The 11238-nt window shown below is 41.5% G+C and overlaps 1 protein-coding gene and 1 long non-coding RNA gene across 2 annotated transcripts; both read left to right on the top strand.

The window, feature by feature from the left end:
- Positions 654-1521, top strand: LOC8054898 (protein SHI RELATED SEQUENCE 1). Its single transcript, XM_002460522.1, has 2 exons — positions 654-1077; positions 1223-1521. The coding sequence occupies exons 1-2, from the start codon at positions 654-656 to the stop codon at positions 1519-1521; spliced, it is 723 nt and encodes a 240-aa protein (XP_002460567.1).
- On the top strand, positions 7117-8718 carry LOC110432810. The gene is made up of 3 exons (XR_002450078.1): positions 7117-7544; positions 7687-7801; positions 8174-8718. It is a non-coding gene; the product is annotated as an uncharacterized LOC110432810 (long non-coding RNA).

Consider the following 11238-nt stretch of genomic DNA (forward strand, 5'->3'; position numbering starts at 1 on the left):
AAACAAAGCCTCACCTTGGATGCAGGGATGTCAAAAAGAAAAAAAAAACATGGATGCAGCAATTTTACGTGGTACGGAGTATTGTCTAAAGTGCGTTGAAGAACAAAACCGGAAGAATGTGTCAAATTTGCATAAAGTGACGCAACTTACATCTACCTAAAACGTGCTCCTATGGCCTTGTGTGTCCAATTATACTAATTAGGATCAAAAGATTCATCATGTGAATTAAAAATAAATTATACAATTAGTTTTTTATTTATATTTAATGTTTTATATATGCGTCTAAAATTTTGATATGATAGGATAAAAAGAAAATTTTTGAAAACTAGGTAGAAAGAAAATCTTTGTAGATATTAGGATATCTAAAAAAATATTATACATCTATGTTTGTACTACCTAGTAGTAGAGCCGAAATATTTATATTTCTTTATCTAAAAAAAGTAGTGCCAGAGCCGAAGCCTATAAGCATAGGCGTCAGCGTCACCCCTCACCAAACGGGCTTCACAAGTCGCATCCACAGCCGTGGACCACGCTTGGGATGACTGCACGAGCTCCTCAAACCGACTCGGACGCTTCCCACTTCCTCTCGTCTCGTCCCTCCCATAACACCATTGCAGTGCGTGCGTGGTTCCACACTCGCCGAGCCGACAACAATGCAACCGTCCGACGCCCCATCCTTCCTCTCCACTACCCCCGCGGAGGGGAGCTTCGAGCCACGGCAGCAGGAGTCGGAGGAGCTTGGTGGAGCCGCGTCATCGCCGTCGCCGTCGCCGTCGCGTGCCACGCGAGCTGGCGGGGAAACCGGCGGCGTTAGATGCCAGGAATGCCGGCACCGCCGGGCCAAGGCGTACTGCCCGCACTGCCGCAGCTGCCGCGGCGCCGTCTGCCCCGGCCACGTGAAGACGACCTCTCACGTCCCCGCGTCCCAGTGCAGCGAGGGCCAGCAGGCGACGCTCGCGGCCTCAGCCTCAGCCGCGGCCGTCGACGTCGAGCCCATCCCCAACAAGCGCCCTCGCTGGACCGCGCTTCCCTCTGCCGCCACCGCCGCCGCCGCCGCCCCGACCACCACATCGTCCGGTACACGTCGTATTCCATCTCCACCTCGCCGCATTATTGGCTTATCGTCCAGCTCTCGCTAACAGCTACCTCATCTTGTTCTGCTCCGGCCGCCTGCACCGTGCCTCTTCCTGCTCCGACTGCCTGCCTGCCTGCGTGCGTGCAGTGGATCAGCCGATCGCGACGACGGTGCTGGAGAGGTTCGCGAGGGAGGTGAGCTTGGACGCCGTGTTCCGCCGCGTGCGGCTAGGAGGGCCGGCCGAGCCGGAGGTCGCGTACTACACCACCGTCACCATCGCCGGGCACGTGTTCAGGGGAGTCCTGTACGACGTCGGCACCAACACCCACAGTGGCAGCACGGCTGCTGCCTCGGATACGGACGGCAGCGGTGAAGAAGTAGGGTCGTCGTCGTCGTCGCTGAGCACGACCGGCGGCAGCTACCTGGATCTAACGTTGGGACTGTGAGACACGCAGCAGACTTAAAAAGCCACGCCATTTTGTCATAGTAGTAGTGTCATACTACTGTCTAGTACTAGGCTACAACTAGCTAGCGTCGCGGCACTATCCCCTTTGCATGCTCGATCACTATCTTGCTTTCTGTCGATTGATGGTAGGAATGGATAGCACGAGAGATAGGATTTAGAGCAAGTATTATAATACAGCCAGCTGCTGGCTGTAAGACTTCTTTACAGCCTTGTTACAACCCACTCATATAATGGTTAGCTCATCACTATTAATACATGGCCCACTTGTCTGTCTCACAGACTTTTTTTGTTGTTGTGTTTGAGCCGGCTGTAAGCTTACAGCCCGCTTTTACTCTCTCTTCTCTTCTCTCTCTTCCACCTCAGCATTTAGTTGGCTTACAACCTACTATAATACTTGCTCTTATAGAACGAGAGACAGGATTAGTCTGTCTGTTCCCTCGTCGATTGTGGAGAACACCTGCAACAGCAGTTTTGGGCATTTGCCAATTGCTGTATGGGGACCGGAGACAACTTCTGTTTGCTGCTTTGTTTAGTCTCTCCCCACCCCCTCCCCATTCTCCCTAGTTTAGAGCTTATTCGGTCTAGAAGTATTGTTCATTGAGTGATTGTTTGCTGCTTTGTTTAGTCTCTCCCCACCCCCTCCCCCCTTCTCCCTAGTTTAGAGCTTATTCGGTCTAGAAGTATTGTTCATTGAGTGATAGATTCTGACAGTTAAGCTCAAGCGAATACGTTCACTCTATCATATCACATATTTGACACATGCATGAAGTATTCAATATAACTAAATGCAGAAGTTGAGATTAATTTGTGAGACAAAATTTTTAAGCTTAATTAGTCCATGATTTGGCAATGTGTTGTTCCAATAAATATGTTGCTAATGACTTAAGATTAATTAGGATTAATAAATTTATCTCGTGGATTAATGAGGATTTCTATAATTTATTTTATTATTACTATTTGAATACTCTATGTGACACACTAAATACTAATGTAGTACCTCATGTGATATCCTAAACTTTAGCCTCTGGATTTAAACATCACCCAATTTAGGTAAAGTTGGGTTACATAATAGATTTAGAAAAGTGTAGTATATGAATCTTAGCTTATCTCATAATTGTACGGCAGTTTCAGACTCGCAACTCCATCGTCAAGCTATCAGCTTGAATAATTCAGAACGGTACACAAAATATTCTACATTTTAAGTGCCTGAATTTTTAATGATTTCAAACGATAATCTTGTACAACCAACTATTACAATGAACAACAAAAAAAAATCGAGCAAAGGGAGAAGTGACACACACACACACAAAAAAAAAAAGGAAAAAAAAGAAAAACTGTGCACGGAAGATCCCAAGAAAATTAGGAGTAAGTAGGAGTGGCACTAGAAACAAGTCGAGTAGCCACTTCCTCAGCTTGCCTCGCCTCGGCAGCAGCATCTACTGCAGGAGCAAGCGCGGCTTGTTTATCAACGACGTAAACTTTTTTAATAATAAAATAAATTAAATTTAATAATATTGGATCACACATTAGTTGTTATCAATGACGTAAACTTGTTTATCAACGACGTAAACTTTTTTAATACACATTAGTTGTTATATTGGATCACACGAAAGTATTTGGATAGTAATAATAAAATAAATTATAGAAGTCCTTAGTACTTCACAAGACGAATTTGTTAAATTTAATTAATTTATCACTAGCACTAGTTACTGTAGCATCATACTATTAAATTTAAAAGATCATCTCATAAAATAGTCATAATATGTATAATTAATTATTTTTTAGTTTATATTTAATACTTTATGTATATCTGGGATAGAGAGTAAACTCTAGAGAAAAAACTAAATCCGCAGTTGTCTGCAGTACACAGCAGGCTCAAGTCCATTTATGGCCTTCTTTACTTTCACCTAAAAAACTTAAATTTTTTGAAGATTTTCTGTCACATTGAATCTTTAGACGCATTCATGAAGTATTAAATATAGACGAAAATAAAAACTAATTACATAGTTTGATCGAAATTTACGAGACGAATCTTTTAAGTTTAGTTAGTCTATGGTTAGACAATAATTATCATAAACAAACGAAAGTGCTACGGTGTGGTAAAATTTTTCCCTCGGGAACTACACCCAAATTCAACGAGCAACCAAAGAAGATCCGGCGTATCTCGGCGATTGATCGGTCCAAATCGTCAGGTCTCGTCACTGCTTCAGTGGTCGACAAGGAGCTCTTTGCGTTGTGCCTCCAATTCCCGGCAGATTTGGACGAGACAGCGCGGAGTTGCTATATTCAAGGTTTCTATTCTTTTTTAAAAAAGTTAAAAATTTTGTAAAAAAATAGCTAGAACTCCCTTCATTTCAAATTATAATTATTTCAAAAATCTTGAAGAGTTAAACAATCTCAATTTTTGCCAAAATAATAAAAAAATTATAAAGATTTATAAGATCAAATAGATATACTATAAAAATATAATTAATAAAGAATCTAATGATACTTAGTTGATATCATAAATGTTATGATATCATATAAATATAATTATAGAAGCTGCAACTATGAATTATTTCAATTAATTGTAGAAAAACATAGATCTAAAGCTACAAAAAAAATATACTAAAGCATACCCATATTATATATTCATTGTGTATATATACTCATGTAGAGTCCAACAAAATTATATATTTTTTATGTTTTTTCTATGATTTTTCAATGATTCAACCAAATAAAAAAAGAAAAATAAAAAACCTTTATAGCAAAAACTTTGTACTAAAGCATGTCATATTATATATTTACTGTATTGATATACTTGTGTGGAGTAAAAAAATGGATTTTTCTATTTTATGATTTTCTGTGATTTACTATGATTTTTAAAGATTCAGTCAAAATAAATAAAAAAAGAAAAAACCACTAGCACTGTACACTATACCAAAACCGCTCCAGAGAGGTAAAATACACAGTTTAAAAAATTGAAAGGTAGTTTACCCGGTTTTAGAGTTGAGGAAGAAAAAACAAACATTCATGAAAATTGGGGTCGGAAAAATAGACTTTTTTCTTTTCTTTTCTGAGCCCCGACAAACTTCTTTTTAGCTCAACGGTTTTGGCCGAAACGGCTGAAGCTTGTGTGTCTCCGTAGCGTGTCCCCTTCCGTGTCTCCATACACGTGTCCATCTTCCATTCGCTTCCTTTAGATGTGGGCCCTCGCTATTTTTCTCCGTCCGTGGAGAAAACGGAGCCGCACAACGGAGCCGTCTGCCTCTGTCTCCGTCCGCTTTCACCTCTCGGCCCTTCCGCTAGGAGCTTGTCTGCTCGCGTGAGCCGTCCGCCTAGTCTATTCCCCTCCGCTTTGCCATCTCGTCCTTTTTTTTGTGAATAGCTTGCCTTTCAATAGAATCAACCGGCCGAGGCCTCGTACATCACCAGGTCAGAGACACACGCTGGAGTTACATGCCACATCTCCAAGCATTGTGTGCTCGAGACCTGTTTAGCTAACACATGAGCAACCTTATTACAAACGCGATTAACATAGGAAAAAGAAAACTCATGAAAAGCAAGACTGAGATCCTCTATCTGCTTTAATATTGGATCGATGACAGACCGCTGTGACTCCTTCTTCCTCCACAGGTTCACTAGGTCCAAGCAATCTGTCTCCAAAATCACTCTTTGCACACCGTGTTGTTTTGCTAAAACCAAAGCATCTCTGCATGCTATCGCCTCCATTGTGCACGCATCAAGTCCCCACACGTACCAGCGCGCTTGCGCCACCCTGAAGGCACCCCGGTGATCACGTACGACGCACGCCGTGGCGCCCACCTTGCCATCCGACTGGAAGGAGGCATCAGCATTGACTTTAACCCAACCTGGTTCAGGCGGCCTCCACTTCAGTTCAATCTGTGGTTTCTCTCGCCTGGTAGCTTGACTGATTTGCCAAAGATCAAGAGCTGTGTCCCTAGCCCATACCACAGCTTGGTGAACACTCATAGATTTCTCACCATGTCTCCGCTTATTCCTCATCATCCATAGGGCCCACATACCACATAGAATCAGTGCGGTATCCTTCGTCGTGCAAATACCCGAGATAAGGTCGTTGGTCCAAGTTACCGGATTCAAGGTTGGGATTTTCACCCCTGTACCCAGTCGAACTTGGTGCCAGAAGATTCGGGCAATTGAGCCGTCCACTAGCACATGTCTGATGGATTCTTCCGGGTCACCGCAATCCTCACAGAAGGCCACAGGTTCAATGTGTTTCTTGAAGAGCACCTGTCTTGCTGGGAGGAAATCATTTGCAACTCTCCACCAGAACACTCTTACTTTGGGAGGGACCTGAAGCTTCCATAGCATCTTCCACAGTCCAACCGATGAGGAGCCAGGTGCCAGGTTTTGATTCCAACCAAATTTCTTATTGTATAAAAGCTTGTACGCTGATCGGACAGAGTACACTCCAGTTTTTTCAGAGTTCCAAGCCCAAAAGTCTTGGCTGTTCCGACCTATGGGCTGTCTTAGAATTGCGTCGGCATCAATTGGAAGGAAACAGGTTTTGATAATTTCTGTATTCCATTCACCACTTGCTGTAAGCAGATCTGAGACGTTCAGAATCTGTAAATTAGCTCTTGGGGTGATAGGCTGGCCAGCAAAATGATTGGAGATCCATTTGTGGCTCCAGATATTGGTTGACACCCCATCCCCCACTCTTCTGAACAGACCCTCTTGCAGCGCCTCCCTACCTACTAGTATCGCCCGCCAGGTACCGCTTGCATGTTTCTTCCTCGATGCTTCCATAAACTCGGTATCATGAAAATAGCGTCCCTTCAGCACTCGTGCACATAGGGAGTTAGGCCGCTCAATCAGTCTCCAACCTTGTTTTCCAAGCATGGCAAGATTGAAACATCGGAGGTCGCGAAAACCCATTCCTCCATTGATCTTGGGTTTTGTCAGACGTTCCCAACTCATCCAATGCATACGACGATTATCAGCCGAACTCCCCCACCAATAGTTGGTCATAACAGATTTCATCTTCTTACACGTGTTGATTGGTATGAGAAAGCAACTCATAGAGTAGGTCGGTACTGCTTGTGCAACAGATTTTAGCAAAACCTCCCTGCCAGCACAACTAGCCTCTCTACCACACCAACCCTCTATCTTCCCTCTTACTTGTGTGGGCAAGAATTCAAATAACCCGCTCAGATTCCTACCCGTCTCTGTTGGTAAGCCAAGATACTTTTCCGCTAGAGCCTCTTTGTGTATATCAAGCTCTTGACACACCACTTCCTTCATATCCTGCTAGCAGTTTTTACTGAAGAAGATCGCGGATTTTTCTCGGTTGATCAACTGTCACGAACCTCTATTATATTTCAGCAGAATTTCCATCAGTCTACTAGCCCCTCCTTGCGATGCTTCTGAGAAAACGATGCAGTCATCCGCAAAGAGCAAATGCGAAATCCAGAGGGAGTGCACACCGACTCGGACACCCCTCGACAAATGCACTGGTCCAGTAGCTTTCAGCATACAGGATAATCCCTTCGAACAAAGAAGGAATAAATAGGGTGAGATGGGATCACCTTGTCTAATCCCCCTTGTAGGTCGAAAAGCCTCTGTGAAGAAACCATTAATTTTGATAGAAAAGGAGACTGAGGTGACACAACTCATAATCAAGTTAACAAACAACTGATGAAAACCAAGTTTTAGCATGATGCCCCTCAAGTACTCCCACTCGACACGATCATACGCCTTTGCCATATCCAATTTGATGGCACAGGCACCGGTCTTCCCCTTCTTCCTTTTCAAATAATGGATGCATTCATACGCAATAAGCACATTATCTGTAATTAGCCTTCCTGGCACAAAGGCACTTTGCTCATCTGATATCACCTCGTCCAGGAAATCTCTTAGCCATCTCGTCCTTTCAGCTCGAAGGTGATCTGCTTGTGTATGGCGTGATTTTGAATCGAAGTTACGTCAAATCCCATGGAGATAAACTTGATTTGGGCAGCAACGACCTCAAGCTTGATAGCGGTGAGTTGATTTGATTTACTGGAACCTAGATTCTAGCTGCGCATTTTGATTTGGATTGCTAGGATCTCGATTTTTGAGTGGGGATCTTGATTTCGAGTTTGCGGATTAGATTTGTGAGGTCCATTCTGCCTTTCCTCTCCAGGTCCATCGTGCTGACATTACACCATGGTGGTCAGGTACAACGAGCTGGGAGATGTCATTTTGCATTGACTCAGTTGCGTATTCAAGACTTTCTCTTCCCCAACAATTTTTTTAAGGTTAGTTGTCTAGTGTTAGTCCCTATTTTGTCTTGATAATAAAGATGCACTCTGCTTTCAGTCTGATGCTATCAAATCAACTATATTAGTTAGCTAAAAAAATAAATCAGGATACTTCTCTAAAATTTGGCCGACATCACATAAAAAAATTGCATCTGGATAAAATTGAACTTACTGAATTAACAAAGCATGAGAGTCTAGATCCTTGCTATGATAAACTGTTCGATACATAAGATTCAATGGAAACTGTACAGAACTCACCCGTTCTCCAAAGGGGATGAGACCTTCACTTAAAATTGGGAAACACATTATAGGGATTTGTATTGACTGACTGAGTGACATTTCCTTGTTGTGTATCTTGACCATGGTTAGGGGTCCCAACAAAGAAAGAACTGAAAGGCGGAGGCACAAAAGCATTTTCATGTGGATAGTAGCCCGGACAGTAGCCTGGTATATGTATTTGATTTTGGTACATACTACTCCCAAAATGGCCCTGTACCAAAAAAAAAGGAAAACTAATATCAGTAATGAAGATACAAGTAGTCTTGATAGTAATAATTATAACTGAAATCTTATACCATGTCAGTGTAGTGTGGTTGCTCATATGTTAAATTATCTACTTCCACTGCAGGACCATAAGCCTTTGGGTCATTCTTGCCTTTCTTTTTCTTTCGTGTGTTTGCTTCTGTTGCAGAACCAGAAGCCATTGGGTCATTTTTGGTTTTCTTTTTCTGCCGTGTTGCCTTCTCGAAACCACCAATTGGTCTCTCAGATCCGTGAATTTCCTTCTCCTTAACCTTCAAGCCTTTTGGTTTTATAGCTTGGTCTTCTTCTTGTGTACCTACAAAATAGATAATAATTAGATTTTGATGTCATATGTATGGTGGTTCATGCAATTATTACTCAGGCTTATACTAGAACCTTGTGGTTGAGATAAGGTACCGACATCTGAATCAGCTCTAACTTTTAGGCTTTTCTCCACATCTTCTGCTAATTTCTCTGCATTATTCACAGCCATACAGTACTGCAGCTCGATTAGCTAAATAAATATACATTCTGCATAACTCCTTTCTCCGTTTTGATAGCTTTGTTTTGGGATCTTCGTGTGTCTCAGAATTGCTCTTTATATGAACTACTTTTGCATCAGCTGTCCATCTATTTAGTATGTATTGTTCAGGAATTTTTTTGATATTGTTGATATCAAGTATCTTCAACGCATGGCAGCATAAGATTCCAACAAATTCGAACTTTTTGCAGCTACACTTCACCATAACTTCGGATGCAGAAAACTTTACAACATGTTCCTTACCATAAACCTTTATTTTGTACTCCTTTTCAGCATTACTGTCACCACAATAGAACAGATCACAATTCAGTGTTTGCATCACTTGTTCTTCGAATACCTTAAATATGGCTGGAGTATAAATTCTTGCTGCATGCCTTAGTATTCTCAAATCAGATTTCAACTTAGGTGTACTTTGTGTTGCCCTGAAATCACATTTTACCTCCTCATATCTTTTATCTGCCACCAACCTTTCAAAGTGCTCAAAAAAGGTAAGTATGTCATATTTGACACTAATATATCCCTTCAATTCATTGTTCATACTTTCACTTCTTTGAGTGCTAACCATATCAGTAGAAAATGTATTTCTTCCATATGCTCAGGCCCATTTCTCCCTTTTATCAAATAATCTTTGTAGCCATTGATTGTTTCGTAGCGTATACTTGTCTAGCAAATTGTTCCATGCATTTATAAAATCCTCCTCGTCCTCTTGATCATAAATACATTTCTGAAAATCTTTATTGAACTTCTTATAGTCCTCCACAACTCCAGCAAGGTGCTTGCATGCATTCTGGTTCATATGCCAAATACAAATTCTGTGATGAGTCTCTGGCAGTGCTATCTTGATTGCTTTTGCCATTGCTGCATCTTCATCGGTTAAAATGGTTTGTGGCTTCTTGCCTGACATAGCAGTTAAAAATGTGTTGAAAAGCCAAACAAAACTCTCAGCAGTTTCATCATACAAAAGTGCAGCGCCAAAAATTATTGTTTTCTTATGATTATTCACTCCAACTAGCAAACCAAATGGACGCCCATCATTTAATTTTCTATATGTTGTGTCAAAGCAAACAACATCACCAAAAACTTCATAGTCTGCGACCGTTTTGGAATCTGTCCAAAAAATATTTGTTATCAAGTCATCCTCATCAACCTGAATGGAGTAGAAAAACTTCCCATCTTCTGATGTTTTCTTCTCTAGATATTCCAATACTCCTCCTGTGTCCCCGTGGTTTATCTGTAGTGACCTTTTTGAATACAATTTATTCTTCATATCTTCACGAGTAAATCCAAGATTCTCAACTCCACCTGCTTCTTTTGCCATGAGATCAAAGGTAGCCTTATTTGAAATGCCGACTGCTTTAGCATTTTCTACACTCGCAAGCTGTGCTTTTGTTATTTTCCTTGGTGATCTTAAATGATGAACTTGACTGCTACTAGCAAGAATATGATTATGTTCAGGCTCAAACTCATAGATGCAGTACAATCCATCTGTAAGACTTATCTTCATGCGAGCTTCACACATACATCGTGTCTCTGGTCTACTATAGCTGGAAGATTCTTCTTTTTTATCAGGACGCCGAACACCTATTGATCAATAAATAATTGATCAAAATGATGTCTATCACTAATGATGAAGAAAGTGTCAAAAATAAAGGTGATTTAATACCTGCACGAGAACAACAAAAGGTTCTATTCTTTATGGTGGTGCTTTTTTTCACATTATGTGAACTACTCCTTCGAATACTAAAACCCTTGTCTCCAGCATAGACATTGTAAAATTGGTATGTCTCTTCTTCAGTGCAGAATTTCATACCAATCTTAGGTATTGTGTCTTCCATAGAATTTTCAACCTGAGTAGATTCAGCCTGGTTGGATTTATAGAGGGTTTCATGCAGAATATGTTAGAAGTCATGCAAACTTGCAATGGCGATTAAACTACAAATATATTGCATAGACAAAAAGAAATATAGATTATCAATGGTAATCCAATATGACTTGCATTTTCTAATTTCTATTCTTACTGTACCAGATGAGAGAATGTTGATCCAAGATGACTTTGATGGAACCAACTATTATAATTAGCGCCATTTTTCACGGGCTAATGCCTTTTCCCTCATTATTTAATAAAACTGGCGGGAACTTAATAATGTGGGGCCAGAAAATGATAAGCACGTGATTAGGGGAGACGGACTAGACGGACGACTCCGTTTTATCTTGGCGCACCGCTCTGTTTTCTCTAGGCGGCCGCTGCGGATGGAAAAAAATAGCGAGGGCCCATCTCTGAAGGGAGCGAATGAAAGACAAACACGTGTATGGAGACACAGAAGGGGACACGCTACCGAGACACACAAGCTTCAGCCGAAACGAGATGTGA

This window comes from Sorghum bicolor, chromosome 2 (assembly GCF_000003195.3).
Source record: "Sorghum bicolor cultivar BTx623 chromosome 2, Sorghum_bicolor_NCBIv3, whole genome shotgun sequence".
NCBI classification, from domain to species: Eukaryota; Viridiplantae; Streptophyta; class Magnoliopsida; order Poales; family Poaceae; genus Sorghum; species Sorghum bicolor.